This window comes from Trachurus japonicus, chromosome 16 (assembly GCF_045865225.1).
Source record: "Trachurus japonicus isolate A0001 chromosome 16, Traja_1.0".
NCBI lineage: Eukaryota > Metazoa > Chordata > Actinopteri > Carangiformes > Carangidae > Trachurus > Trachurus japonicus.
In genome coordinates this window covers 13,789,323-13,805,245 of record NC_140922.1, presented here as the reverse complement: position 1 = coordinate 13,805,245, position 15,923 = coordinate 13,789,323, and the positions used below count along the sequence as shown (strand labels likewise).

The 15,923-nt window shown below is 42.9% G+C and overlaps 1 protein-coding gene across 1 annotated transcript; it reads right to left on the bottom strand.

Annotated features, from left to right (window-relative positions):
- Positions 1-5,985: 5,985 nt before the first annotated feature.
- Positions 5,986-15,267, bottom strand: zdhhc18a (zDHHC palmitoyltransferase 18a). Its single transcript, XM_085801737.1, has 9 exons — positions 14,620-15,267; positions 14,312-14,472; positions 13,902-14,051; positions 13,140-13,277; positions 12,982-13,033; positions 11,907-12,009; positions 11,701-11,813; positions 11,387-11,492; positions 5,986-7,929 (listed from the first exon to the last, which is right to left on the bottom strand). Exons 1-9 carry the CDS (start codon positions 14,850-14,852, stop codon positions 7,591-7,593), a joined length of 1,395 nt encoding a protein of 464 aa, XP_085657863.1. The 5' UTR covers positions 14,853-15,267; the 3' UTR covers positions 5,986-7,590.
- Between the last annotated feature and the right edge of the window lie 656 nt (positions 15,268-15,923).

Genomic DNA, 15,923 nt, shown 5'->3' with positions numbered 1-15,923 from the left:
CTGTCATTTTCGCAACACATGTGTCTGGGGTGGACATCGCACATTAAAAGTTACCACAAAAAGAACCGGCTGCTTCCACTTTCTGGAGCATTTACCAGAAGTGAGAGGGAACCCCTATTTGGCAGCAAGCTCTAATTTCATTCCCAGAAATCAACCCCATCCGGCAGCCCAGAGAATAACTCAGCCTGAGGGGTGATCAAGAGTGTAACACGCTGGAGGAGAGCGATGTTGCCAATCCACTGGACACCTTTGAGGTTAGGCACAGTGGGGGAGTAGAGCACCCACACACACACACACACAGACAAGGTATCTATTAACATCCTGATCATTGACCTATGTAACTGATGCTGGTCTGACAACAGCAGCTCTCCGACAGGTTAAAACCTCGGTCTTAACGAGAGACTAATAAAAATGTGTTCATGATCATCCAGATTTCTTCGCCCTTGAAGGATTATGGGTTTGGGCAAAAGCATATCCCAATCCCATCATACCATGGATCAGAGACTGGGCCAGCTGGATGTTCCAAGAGCTACAAAGGTTTTTTTTATCAAAACAAAAGAACAACGTTAACATGTATTATGTTTATGATCATTGATTCACAGGCATTTCACATATTCCAGCCAGCAGCTTGTGCACAGTGACAATGAAACAAACCTTCGAGCAAAAACAAACTTGGCTTGTTTGTTGTAGTTTGGAGGATTCATGCAGGGTTTTCTGGTGATTTATGCACCGCTGTAACTGGAAGCAGGCAGGAGGCAGGCATGTTGCACACGTGGCCAAGAGCTGCTCTCTGATATATATTGTAGTGCTATGAGCAGTGACTGGGACTCAGACATTGCCCTCCATGCTTTAGAAACCGCTAGACATTCAGCTCAACAGTCTCGACCATTTGACTGTAAAAACCCAGTGCCCTGTGTGTCCGACTGAACTCTGTGTGTCTTTTAGTAGCTACCTTTGCTACCTATTACGCAACTTACCTTTAAGTAACATAGGTAAACATGATAAGCAATATGGAGCATGCATTTAACCCGGGCTTGCTTCATAAAACTGCACTGTGGACTTGGCTAAGTCAAACATACTGAGAATATGTTGGTCATGCAGTACCAGTGACTCATAACGCAGTATCTGTCCATCACCTTGTCCCACCTCTTTCTCCCTCCAACTTTATTGTAGGTGATACATGAACTTGGGACGTGCACCGAATGTGTGAAGTTCAGTCACCTTTATTAGCTGCTTGTTGCACAACCATCCTCTGCACACTGTACATAACCCCCCCCCCCCACACACACACACACACACGTACTGTATATGGCTAGTATAAGTGCACTAGTCTAACCCGTGTAGGAATGCAGTCCTGTCAGGGGTCTGACAAAAAGTTGACAGCTGTAAAAAAAAAATATATATATATATATATATATATATATATATAAAAGTAATATACCGTATATATATATACATTTTGAAGATTGACAATTACTTTGCATGCATTTTTGTAGGTAGTTTTTTCTTTCTATGTGGGTGGCAATGAAATGTTTTCCAGAACAATCTTCTCACTGCCATTGCTGCGTCTGTGGGTTGCACAGTCGTGCAGTGGTTAGCACTGTCACCTCTCAGCAAGAAGGCCCTACGTTGGGAGTTGGCATGTTTTTCCTCTGTCTGGGTTCGCTTTCCAGGTACTCCGGGCTGCCTCCCACAGTCCAAAGACCTAAAAGTCCTAAAATGTTTATAGGTCTGAATGTTAGCAGCATGATCATGTTTGTCCCTTTATGTCAGCCCTGTGACAGACTGGCAACTTGGTGTACCCTGCCCTCGACCAATGTCAGCTGGGATTGGCTCCAGCCCTCCTGCAGACTAGCGTGAATAAGCAGTATAGTTAATAGATCAATGTTTCCTTTTTCAGTTCAGATTTTCTCAAAAAGGCCAAATTTAATTTTCGGTGTAAAGCTTTACTTACCTTATATATCAATATGATGCCAGTCACTCGTGTTCAAAGTTTATGCCATTAGGTCTACAAGAACAAATCTTGGTGGGTCAATCAAAAGTTTGTATCATCCCTGTTGGCCTCTTCACTGACCTTTTCCGTGTGCCTGTCATTCAGAGTGCACATGAGAGCATGTTCTAGCAGATAAGGACGGTGGCCCTGAGGGTCAAAACACAACGACATTTCACAAAACAGAACAAGTGTATCAGGGCAAACCCGATTAACGATGTTAGTAACCTCCTCCCAGACTACCTTTGCTTCATCAGCCCGTGGAGGTCTGTTTGCATTGGACCTCCCGGACCAAAACATCATCATTTTGTGAAATGAGGTTCTGTTTTCTGAAATGCCGTTATGATATGCCACTGTAGATAAGTCCACAGCATTGACCACCAGTAGATGTTCCTTTATTGCACTCGCTGTAACTTCAGTCTCGTCTACAACCCAGTTAATCACATTCAAAAATCCTCATGGTCTGGCAGTGACAGAAATAGATAGATCATTCTCCTTCTTCTCAATATAGTGCTTTAATTAACCTTTAAATGTGCACATCGATTTTCCTGCCTGTTGCAGAAGTCAGCAAACGAGGCAACATGGAGACCAAAACCCATTGAGAGAGTTTTTATTTTCAAAGTCATTCATGTTTCAAAAGAGTGCAGCCTAAAAAATAAACTGTGGTGTTATCTTCTGGCAGGTGGATATTAATTAGAAAAAAAAAGATCCGCCGGCAACAAAAGCATATCAAACAGACAGCTGTGATAAGGTTTGACCCTGTGGTGCCTTGGTACTTTAATCCAGTTTCCATGGCGAGATCTCTCCGCTTTGGGACGCATGCCCAACATGTTTCCACTGCAAGAACTGGGCATATCTTGCATCTTTATATTCACTTATCTAATCTCTAATCTGAAAAAAACGGTAGTAAATGTTACAATAAAGCAACAGTAAGAGCTGCTGCTGAGATACAGTGGCAGCCCGATGAATAATGTAAAAAAGAAATTAAACTACATTAAAAAAAATAGAGATTCAATAACGTTTTATTAGAATAACAAGATAAAGTCTCCATCACAACTGAAATAACCTGTGCGGGGTAAGCTATAACGATCTGTCATCAAAAGTCACTGGTCAACAAATCTATTGCACAAACTAACCAAATAAATAACACTGACCAGATCTATCATGAACTCTGTGTAGTAAAAGGCTTTTGGCTTTAACGCACACCACCATGCCCAAACACACAGTTAATCGAATCCACCCTTGTTACACCCAGAGAAATTCCTAGAAAAGCTGTACACAAACATATGGTTAAGTGCTGTCCAAACCCCACAAACACACACACACACACACACACACACACACACACACACACACTTAACAGGTTGCCATGGATGTTCCACGAAGAAAACCTTTATCTATATTACTTTAATGTCATAAATTGGCTGTGTTGACCTTGTTTGTTAGGAAGTCAAACTCCCCTCAAGTTTTATTTCATACAGTAAATCTGATTAAGGAAAACACAAGTATGCAAAAAAAAAAAAACTGTTGGTTGTTTGGTTGTGTTATATAGTTTCAACCTTCAAGATTCAGAAATGTTAACCACCATGTGCGGACTACCCACAGGACTCAGTTGTTTCATGTTTCACTGGCAGAGGCAACAAACTATGCCTGCTGGCAGCTGCAGCCCCCCTGGCAGCTGGTTCCTTCTGCTCAGCACAGGGTTAATTATATCCAGCTTCACTGCCCAGCACATAGAGACACACTTTTAGCTCTCCAAAATCACACAGTGGCACTGATGCTCACAGCTGCCCCTGACTGTGAGTCACCTGTTTTGTTCACAGAGGTACTTCACTCTTCTTGCTCCAATCAGACCAGTGAGCGATGATGAGGAAAAGACTTGTGAGAGCGTGACACACCGCTGCACACATGACAGCAGAGCCAAAAGTGGCTCGCCGAAGAGGAACGGGCATGATGAATCACAGCGTGGATGACGGCCGGAGGTAAATTGGTAGTGGGCTATTTCTTTGAAGAGCTGGAATTTATTAGTTTGAAGTGAAAAGAGATGGCTTTCCCTGCCGTTCAGCTGCGGCGTGTTCCTCATGTGTTCCGAGAAAAAAAGGAGAGAGAATGGGCCAAAGGAGAGTAGTGCCACATGAGACAACGATGTATTGTTCTGATTGATTGCGCATAATGACCACGAACCTGCTGAAAGGAGCAGAGTGGAGTGGAACCAGCAAATTTCAGCCGTAATTTATCATCCACTGTCTGATCTAGGCCTACTGCTGTTTTTCCTCAAGTAAAACAAAGTCACACTGATCCCATTAAAGCACATCCTCTCATTTTGAAAAACCAGCAGCAAAGCAAGGCCTCTCTTCCCCCCCCCCCCCAGCTGACTGGGTGGCCCTCTCTGTCTCCGTGCCACACCAGGCAGGGTTAAAGAGCATGACACACTCCTGAGAGCGAATAATCACCTGCAGCCAGCAAGGATTCAAGTAATCCACATCTCAGTACTGCTGACAAATAGACCCCCGCTGCTGCACACTGGTGACCTGCATGGTAGTTTACTGCTGTTGTTAAATCAAACTCATCCTCAGACTTCTCCTCCACTGCCAACATTGTTTGGTCCTCGAGGCCAGCGTGGATGATTGTGGGTAAATATGCAGCACAGATGCTGAGGCGGTGATGCTCTGGCCTGGCGCTTCGCTCCCTTTGAGAGACACTGAGCCAAAGGTCGAACCATATGTTTCACGTTAGCTCAAGATGTACAGGTTGCAAGGAGTCTTTTGAAGTCAAATGAGGTAATAGAGACGTTACAGCATTTTAGAAATCCATTAAGGTTATCGTATTTCTAACAAGGGGCACAAGTTCACGTCTTGCGTCACCTTTTCCTCCTTGTATTTCCTGCTTCGCTAAATAGCAAAACTGTAAAGATCGTGACAATCTAAAATCTGTCTAGAGAGTCAAAGTGTGCTGAGATTGCCTTCAAATTTTGAACAATTTTGAAGCTACTTCACACATAATTATAAGAGACAACATGTGCTAATGTATATATTTACATGCATTAGAAATCATCCGCTTTGACAGCTGAAAAACACCAGCACAGAAGTCACCAGCTGCTATATGCAAACACCCCCTCTGAGGAAAAAAGACCTGATTTTTTCTCACTTTTCTGACAGCTGGATCACACTCCAGCATCAGTTGCCATGGTCCATCCTTGGTGATCACTGGCCCCACAGGCTATTTTTCTCCAGTTTTCAATTTGAATAATTACAGGAAAACCTACTGCTTAAAAAGTATAACCTTAGGCAGAGAACAAACAGGTTGACTGCAATGCCAAGAAAACAAATTACCAGAGACTCTGAAAGCCGATATTCTGTTTTCTGGGGATATTTATGATGAGGGAGAACAGGGGGAGAAAGTCCATCTAATTCGATGGAAGTGCATCTCAGGGCAGTTGATAGAGGGGGGATATAGTAGATAATATGTGTATTTACGGTCTTTTACTTTTTGTCTTCAGGTGAATGGTAGTATAGTACATGACCTGGATTGTGAACCCAGACACTGACATTTATGGCAACTGCATTTTAAAAAAAATTTTTTTACCCACAGATGTCTATTTATTCTAGCTATCTAAATCTAAATCAACCAACTCTTTATCAGAACAAACATATTGTGAAGCCATCTTTGGGTCAGCTACAACAGTTTGTGTATCTGGTGAACACACTTCACATTGACCCTTTTCATGACTGGATGTTTGCCTGTGTCCGAGCACATGTGGCCAACACGCATCTCTTCATTGTTTCCATTTAGGAGCCACCAGAATGAACCCAATAATCACTGATTTTCTGTTTATGTATATAGTATCTATATTTTGACATTGGTCTGTTTAGCGGGATATGAATTTGCAGTGAGAGCAGGGTTTTGCTAAGCACTCAGAAAGTCTTCACATGGACAAAAAAAAAAAAAATCTGCATTGAGTGAAAGAAGAGACAAAAAACTGTCAACAGATTCAACAAAAACAATCTTTTCTTTTATTGATCTAATGTTACAGGTCCACTGTTACATCCTACAAAATGCAAACAAGTCTGTTCATACAAGCACTGCTTGTAATTGTCTCTACACAAACTATGGATCTTGATGCAGACTGATAAAAGAACGACCCATTGACTATGGCAAAGTGGTTCTTCACAAACTCACAACCTATGTACAGCTTCGACGCTCAATTACAAAAAAACATAAATGAATAAATAAAAACATCACAAGGCCATTCTTCTAATGGTTTTCATGTTACTAAAATTTGTTCTCTGAAAAGGCTGCAATCCTTATTCACATCCTGCCCCCTAGTGGCACAAACTAACTCCTAACTCTCACAGGAAACTGTGCCCTACCTTCAGACAGGGGTCAAGTTTCATGCTGTAAGAGCAGTTAAAGGTCACAGTCATGAAAACGACGGCTCGCCCTGCAAGAGAAGAGGCCTCATCCACATTCCTAAAACATTACTCTGTTTGAAACAGTCGAGCACCGAGCCTGTGCTCTAATCACCAACACGCTCATGACAGGTTAACATACTGTCGATGTGCCTTGAGGCAAAGAAGAAAGCAGAAGGTCACTCGTACTGAAAGTAGACCACATAGATAAGCAACAGTGTTTCAGCAATGAATACTCCGGTCCTCATAGGCAGCAGCAGCAGCAGCAGCAGCAAAATTGCTTGGTTTTAACATCCAACAAAGCAACAAAGTGGACATTATACAATTGTGTGTAAATACTACACATTTCGGTCATAAAGTATCCAGTCATACCTGAATAAATCTGAGGAAAATTCAGTTTGAAGCATCAGCTTTCAATCAAGTGACACACCTCACAAGAAGAAATCATATTTGCCATGAAGCTTAAAAGCATCTGATGTACAAGACATGCAGAACTGAATAGAAAACACGGGGAGAAAAAGCTTTTACATGCGTACAATTAAAATAAAACAAAAACTGCACCTCGTCCTCTCCCTTCAAAAGGATTAGTCATGTGACACTGGATACACCCAACGACACTGGGCTGATATTGATCTAGAATGACAGGCAATGATCAGACATGACATAAGTCTAACTCTTGAACTGATCGTCCTGAAATGGCTCACTATTCAGAGTTTGCCATTTCAGTGAAAATCTTGTTTCTGTACTCCTTGCATCCATAATCAAAACTGAAAAAGCTTTCTCCGATTTAAAGATAAAGACCTGTTTGCATTAAGATATCAACAGGAACTTCAACACTGTGGCTGTGATGTATGGCTTGAGGTTCTGTGGAAGGTGTGGAGGCATGTTCTGGGTATCTTGAATAAAAAGGTGTTTAAAAAAATATTTCTATATTGTGCTTACAAGTGTTACTAAGATTAACCTCCATCCTGAAGGACTGATACAGTAGGACATTGCTGATTAGAACAGAAAAAGCCCTCTGGGTAATGCTTAATCAACTCATAATGACATCTTGAGAAACCAAATGGCAACAACGCATCATGACCGCTGTTGTAAAGTAGTCTCTTTGCAGTCAAATTCACTGCCAGTGATAGAGCATTGGAATAAGTCCACTGTGACTCTTTTTTCTCCTATGGTTTACTGGATACACACTCAGGATAGTGGGATAAAGCCGATGTCGGGTGCATCGCCCAGGATCAAGCTGGCCCGGCTCAGCGACGGCGAGGGGGAAGCCAGGCGGAAGGCCGGGTTGATGGAGTGCAGCGAGTCCCTCTTGCCGCTTCTGCTGAACACGGGGCAGGAAGAGGCCATGGGCTCGCCGTCGAAATGCTGCGAGCAGCCGGTGGAAGGTGAAGGCTCTGCGGAAGGTGCCGGTGCGCCGGAAGCTTCCGGGCCAAGAGGGGCGGTCTTTGGGGTGCCGGGGGGGCACAGGCCATGAAAGTCAGAGGAGTGAACCATCCTCTCCAGCACGTCCTTGGTGCTCTGAGTGCACTGTGAGAGCAGAGGAGAAAGCAGAGAAGTCAGGATAGAAACCGGCCACATCGTAGGTTTTATGTTGTGAAAAGGCCAAGCTGCAGTGACCGAACAGTAAGACAAGACATGTACAGAGAAATCTGAACTGTGATTAAAAGGGATTAGTTTTGAAATCGTCAAGCACAATGAAAGCCGTGATTGCACAAATTACAGCACTGTTAAAAGAGTCGTATGAAGAGGCATGGAGAAGGTGAGTTAGATGCAGACAATGCAATTACTGCAGAAGGGCAACTATACTGAACATGGGTAAAGAGAGATGTGTGTGTTTGTGTGCGCATGTGTGTGTGTAGTGATGCGGCTTCTTCCTGTGTTTCTTCTGGCTTTGATCAGAGTGGAAAGGGAGGTACAGTTTACAAAGACTTGTTTTGGCTTGCATCACCATACATGCACAATAAAAGCCCCAGAAAAATGAGGGAAAATGTGTCGTCTATCTACGGAGAGGACAAAGAGAAACATCATCAGCCTTCAGACAAGAGCTCCATCCAGGACTGAGTGAGTGAGCAAATGTTAACAAGAGAACAGATGAATGGTAGTGAAGCATGCACATCAAATTAAGGTGGCGCACCCATCCACAGCATCGCTACAAACCAATCACAAAATCTGACTCAACAGCATTTGGCTTTATGGAAAAAACAAACAATACAAAAAAAACTTGGAAAAAGAAAGATGTTAAAATGACTGCAACTCCACACCCAAACAGCTACAATGTGGAAGATGACACGGTGAATGGCGAGTGAAGAGATGTTGTGATTGGTTTAAACGTTCAACCCTACTCTTACCATCAACCGTCTACATGCAGCAGTGCCCTTCAGGCTGTGCAGGAAAAAGCAAAATCCTGACAGTTCTCCTCCTAGCAGGGTGGAATGGATACAGTACAACACTGAGTGTCAAATCTTTCATCCTACCATTAACACAAAGGTTCACAATAAATAAATCCAACTGTTCACCAACTAATAAGGTTTGACATAAAAAAATAAACAAATAAAACCTGAGAAGATACAACTTTTTCCAAACATCTTAAAGCCTGCAGTCAGGTGCATGAAGACTTGATAAAATGAAAAGGCAAGTAAACTTAAAACAGAGACCAAAAACCTTAAAATACAAAAATAATGTTTATTTAACACATAAAAAACACTCATCATGCTTTTTAGGTAAATAAAAGATGCAGATACAAATATAAGTAAAAGATTTTTAGAAAGCTAATAATATACCTAAGATATTTGATATGTTGACAATATTGAGAGAAATGCACTCAAGGCGTGTGACAAATGATCCGTGATAAAGTGCTGATAAATCCAATACAAAACATGATCTAATACCATTTGCATGTCCAAATTAAAACAGTAGATAAGGCCTTTGTGTGCACACACCTTCACCACAACATACAAAACAAACTGAGAAGTACAATAACAGGGAGGTAGATACAGCAACATGATGAATTCCTAAAAGTGTAAGCAAACAAACACAAGTCAAATGTCTAAAAGTGTGACAATTAATGTGTTCACGGTCAGCACAGAGTACAAAAGGACCACAACACAGCTGCAGCAATCTGACAGAGTAACTCAGCAACACAGCAGTGACCTAAAGAAATGGTTAAACGTTTGGCTGTTAAAACTCTCTGCCCACGTTCCTGCTTTTTTAACGGCTCAGTGATGCCAAACAGAGTTTCGAGTGGCTTCACAGACATTTTGTTCTACACCTAAAAGAACGAATGACACAGCAATATTACTTCAAAATGCCATGTGGTGATAAATGACCTCTTCAGCAGCTTGAACACCAGCTATTATTAGCAATCTCAATCATTCCTACTGCGAATATCTGGCTTTATATATTGGGTCAGTGTCTGGCCATTGTAAGCTGAGACCGAGTAATGTTCAAATGCAAACACAGACCACTTATGGCGCATTTCCACTAGCACGGTTCGGCTCGGTACGGCACGGCTCGGCGCGCTATTGCGTGTTTCCACTAGCACGCAGTACCTGCAACCGGGTACATTTTTGGTATCACCTCAGCCCTGGTTCCAAGCGAGCCGAAGCGTTACTAAAACGTGACGTCAGCCGACTGCCTTCCACTGATTGGCCGATGAGTGTCGTCACTGGAAGCGACGACCGACAACAGAAATGTTCCTGCTGAAGCCTGTTATTACCAGAGAATTTCTAATATTTAGACTGGCTCTGTTATTACGTGACTTTATTAAGTTTTAATATTTAATATTTTTTCATGCGAGAAAGTAACTGTTTAGATCCCCATGTGCGGTTAGTTTATCCAAACGACGGCTGTTTAGAAGTTTGCCCCGATGTTTTTCGAGTGTGAAGCTCCAGGTCCGAGCAGCGACCGCAACATCACAGAGGCAGCAGCCCGGCTCCTGACGTGCTCCGCCGGCCAGCCTACCACCGTCACCCCGAGGAGACAGACCGCTAATTAACTTCCCCGGTGGCTTTTAGAGGTTTACCACCGGCTGGTTAAACTCTTAAATGTTGGTCTCATTGATGAAATCTAACAATTGTGGCTGTAGCAGAAGTTTGTTTGTGGTTAGACAGAAGAGCAGCACTGCCTTGGGGTCTGTACGCACAGAAAACACCACATTTACATCAATAAATAAATGTTTTACAATGAACCAGGCCGATCTCAGAGCTGGCAAGACTCTCCGGTAAGGCATATTGAATGGTTAAATGCCGTTAACGGGACGAGAGCAGTCAAAACGGCGGTTTAAAGCTAGCTACAGCGAGGGTAGGTTCACTTCCTGTTTTCAAAGTAAAAGCACCAATTCTATCGTAATGGCTTTCCTTATGATAAAAGGCAACGGGTATTTTATTTTGTGAAAATAACCGGAAGTGCGTTGCTCACTACGGCTAGCTTTAGTAACGCCGACTTCGTTGAAACAAAATTGTAAACAGCTGGTATTTTGTCAGATTTTCAACACGTTGGGGATCTAAACGACTACTTTCTCGCCTGAAAATGTTTCAAATGTTGCTAAAGTTATATATTTACAGAGTTTAGAGCGTTGCTCGGCGCCGTGTAAATGACGTCACGGCGGCACTAGTGATACTCAGTTGTAATGGAAACACAACCAAACCGAGCCGAGCCGTGCCGTGCCGAGCCGTACCGAGCCGAACCGTGCTAGTGGAAATGCGCCATTAGTGAGCCGTTCACTGTAACAAGTCAACGGTATTTTCTTGCCATTTGCATAGGCAAAACATGTCAAATGTGCGACTTTCATGACACAGATGCAAAGTACTACATGTTGACAACTCTACTGGAGGTTCTGAGTCTGGAGATCTGGAGGGATAAAGGAGTGGAGACACAGACTGTGGAGAAGGCACACGGGGGGTGGGGGGTGGGGGCGGGCTAACAACAACACAGGAGCTATGGGACAGTCAGGACTTGGGAGGGACCACAAGCTGGTTCATCCTACCATGTGTGCGTCATTCTTGGCTGCAAATAGTGGCAGCTCTATCTCCGAGGCAGAAGCAGCAGGGATCGCCTCATCGGGAGGCACGAAGCCTCTTCTGTCAATCAGACTGGAGAACAGAACAGAAGATTATATTACAATGTGATTAAACGTGAGAGGTGCCTGCCCTGTAACTGATGCTATTGTGAAGGAAATGGCCAAGTGTTTTCACTGATACTGAACAGAGAAAATGTTTTTACAGCTGTTAATGTGATAAGTAAGAGGCAGACTGAAAAACGTGAGCGGGGATGATAAGGACTCCTGACATCTCTACCCACCTCGGGGGCATGGGGCCACATAAAGTCACACAGCAGTTGGTTATAATGCTGTTGTAACTGTAAGGATTCCCAGACTCCTCTGCGCTTCTTTTACTTGACCAGGAGCCCTTTATCTGCACAGTAAACAAAGAAGGTACGCTGTCAGTTAGTGGGTATGGTCTATTTTAACAATCGTGAATTCAACTGTGTCACCGGGGCATACTTACATCTTCATTTGTTGTGAGGTTGGAGGCCACTAAGTATGTATGGAAGCCTGAGAGGCCCAGTATAGACCAAATGGAGAAGAAACAAATCACCAGCTCCACCACAGTGCACGAGGAAAAGTCAAGGCGTGGTAACATTATTAGTGATGACTAAAGACAGGTGACAATTACAGCAACATGATTAACATCTATGACAAAGTTGTTTTCCTCTGACCATTACATAGATGATTCAAATTCACCGAGATAAGCAGCCATATTTTCCTGGGTGTTTTTCTATGCGTCAGCTCGATTGTGCCTTTATTATTATTATCTTATGACTTACTATAATAGAAATAAATGTGCAATTATATAATGTATTTGGCCACAGTACAGAATCAAGAATCAAGTCTAACCCTGTGCAAATATTTGCATGCCCACAAACGTCACAAGAGTGCTAATAATATACACCTATCTTTAGTAATCATCTTTAAATATCAGAACATCAGATATAAATTGCAACAGAACTACTTAGATATAATCCAGACATTATAATAATATATACTGTCTGTAATCCATCACAGTGAGCACAGAGTTATTTGTAAAATGGCTACGAATGATATTATAACCTCTAATGGTTAATAGTCACCAAGGTGGTCATCCTTAAGTTCCATATGAAATATAAATCATCTTCTCTATGAGATTCACTATGGAAAAAAACTGTGTATGCAAAAAGACTCCAAACAAGAGACCAGAAGACATAATGTCATGCTTATCATGCACACCATGAGGAAATTAACTCACCCATGGTCTGTGAATAACAACTCAAACCACTCTGTAGTCATGCTGTCTATATTTGTCTAGTCAATGACATCATCACACAAGGACATGAGACAGCAAACCAACTGCAGGAAGGCCATCTGCCTAAAAGCACTGCTTTGCTGGATGCTAACTCTCTGATCCTATTAAGCGTGGCCTTAGGCTGAGGGGTCTGAGTGGGCAACGCCTTGTCAACAGTGTAACTTTTTTGTCAGCAGTGAACAAACAATTTCAAAAGGACATCATCCAAACAGATTGAGATTTAGCTAAATAAAAAGGATATCTGGCAGGGCTCTCTTGAATGGCTTGAACAAGGCTTTTACCTGCTTGAGAACCTGGAGAAAGAAAAAGACACAAAAAAAGTGGTTCTTGATAACACGACAGGACACTGTACAGCTTCTGAGTGATATCTGTTACTTTTGGCAGAGCAATAATACTTACGCAGAGTAATGTGTGTGATGACACAGCCAAATATGAAAGATGTCAGAAATGACAGAGAGATGATGAAGCTGTAGAAAAAGCGGTAATTGCGTTTGCCCACGCAGTTGCCCACCCATGGACAGTGGTGATCAAATCGTTCTGAGGGTGAGAAAACACCAAACATGGCAGATATTAGAGGCACATTTTTTAGTTGTTGTAGTAGGGAACAAGAGCAACAAGTCTCAAAATCTAAAACATTGTACTGTAAAGTAAATTATTTCTATCAGTGAAACTGAAAAGACTCCTAAGTAAGTCTACAGAACTGGGATCAGGGTGGATCCTGGCATAACTGCTTGGTATTAGACATGCTCACTTAAAGAGATATATGTACAGCTTAATGTGATGCAATAAAACTGTTCTACCTAAAACCATTGCTTTGCTGGTTTGATCCAATTAAGGATGGGCTGAATTCACACACTACCGATATCACCAGAAGGTGACCATTTAAACTTTGTGAAGGTAGAAATTAAAATGATGAAAGCTACAAGCTGAAGTCATAAAAAAAAACATTTTATGACAGAGCTGTTGTACTGGATCCATCAGTTTATTCAGTGCCAAATATAATGGCCACAACAGCACTTCATTCAACAGTCGTCTTGTTTGACGAAGCATTCACATTCAAAACGGCAATCAGTATTGTAAGTTCCTCTTGGCAACGGTAATACGTTGTTAGGTATAATTAGAGAGGTTGAAATAAGTGGTAACTTTATAACACTTCCTTACCCACACAGTTGTCACACAGGCTGCAGTGGGAGGTCCGAGGGGGGCGGAACATCTTACAAGTGAAGCAGTATTTGAGTTTTACCACCTGCTGGTTGATGAGGATCTCTTTGGTGCGTGGAGGGGGGCGATATGTTGAGGATCCTGAGGTATCTGGAAATGAAAAAGTACAAGTAGAGAGACTCAGTAAGACTTTATGATCTATACAAGTCACTACCAACAAATGCTACAATAAAGGGGACAAATAAACCTATGTGTGGCTTTTGTGCTCTTCAGTCGTGATGGTTAGAATAAGCTGCTTAGGTGTTGGTCTGCAGTTCAAAGACAAACTCAGAGATCCCCCATATGGCAAAGCTCCTTTACCCCATCTGTCCCACAGCAAGCATGCGACTCCAGGATATGCCTTTACTTACCTATCTGCTTCTCTATGTCGGCAGCTTCATCAGGGGTGGCCCTCGGCAGGATGCCAGGGTCTGTAAAGCTGGTTCTCAACAGGGAGATGACCACAAACACAAAAAGCATCCCACCAATCACAGGTATGAAGATGGTCAGGTGCTCCACCAGGAATGGGCAACTGTAAAAGAAAGAGATTAGCTCTTTTTCCAGTTCAAAAACAACTTTTTACTCCCACAGGGTGCTGTCGCTGTAACACCACCAAGTATGACACAGGAACACCGTCAAACAAATGTTATAAAGACCCTTCAGTGTTGTTGTTACTCACTCGAATGCAAAGAAAAGGCCACAAGTGACAACAATAAGGCCCAGTGTCAGAGGAAGGACACCGCTCTGTCTGGCCAGCATGATCCGTCCATCGCAGAAAAAGCTGTTCTTCCCCGGGAACACTTCCCATTTCCTCCGCGGCCGCTGCTCTTTCTTCTCGGCGTCGTTTTGCGCCGACGAGGGCGACACCGACAGCGCCCGCGGGTCGATCTGCTGGTACTCGCAGTTCTTCATTATGTAAACACACCAAACGGCTCGGAGGTAGCTAAACACACACACACGCACACGAAACTCAACTCTTTTCTCGATGCGCTTTCCGAGAGACAGTGCTCTCAGGAGGACTCAGTCATTGTACGGTTATGTTTTGCCCCTTCACCCCGGTCGGTTAGCGTTCAGTTGCCCATCCTGAGGCTAGCGGCAGCAGCTAGCTCGCGCACCAGCAGAGGCATTCTTCTCCGTAGTTCACTTGAACGAGCTGCGGCGGCGACACCCGAGTCGACTCAAGCTTAACTACCATCTTCGGTAGTTAAATTAAAGCCTCGTGTAAATATTGGTGTTCATTTTGGTTAATTAACTCGCCTTTTGTTTCAGAAATCAACACGAGCGGAGCGACGAGCTTCAGGAGTTCACGTTTCCTTTTTTTCTCTCTCTCACCGTTAACCAATCTACGTCACGTTCTGAGCGTTGACGTACTCGACGCTGATTTGTAACGTAACGACGTCGCCGGACGTGCGCAGGGACTCGGGATATGATTTGTAGATCAGCGGTAAACAGCAGCGCCCGCCGCCAGGGATGAAGTGTGTGCTTTTCCCACCATGGATCTATTATACGGTACATCCATGAATGCCCATGAATATACAGTACATCCATGAATGTTGCAAATGCTAATGCCAACCTGGGGGACAGGGATTTTCCAGTCTACGACATAGTGGATAATTAATAGACTGACTAGAGTCTGTATTTTATAGACCACCAGGAAGTACAAAATTCCTAAATAATTTGATTAACTCATAAATTATCCCCAGGCTTGGAGCCGGTCTGACTGGCCTACTATTGAAGATCTCCATTGCTGAGGTAAGTTGTTGTGTTTTTCATAATTTTTGTGCCATCAAAAATGTTTTATTTTATTTTTTGTGATAGAAGCACTTGTGCTGTTATGGCATCTAGCTTTGAACCATATTGAGATGGTTCAGGAATAGGCTAATAGGTTCAACTCCTCCTATGTCAAACAGGACTAACAGGCAAATTGTAGGGCGCCTTCAAAACTGCAAAAAAAAAAAAGGAAATGTATAAAATCCATTCATA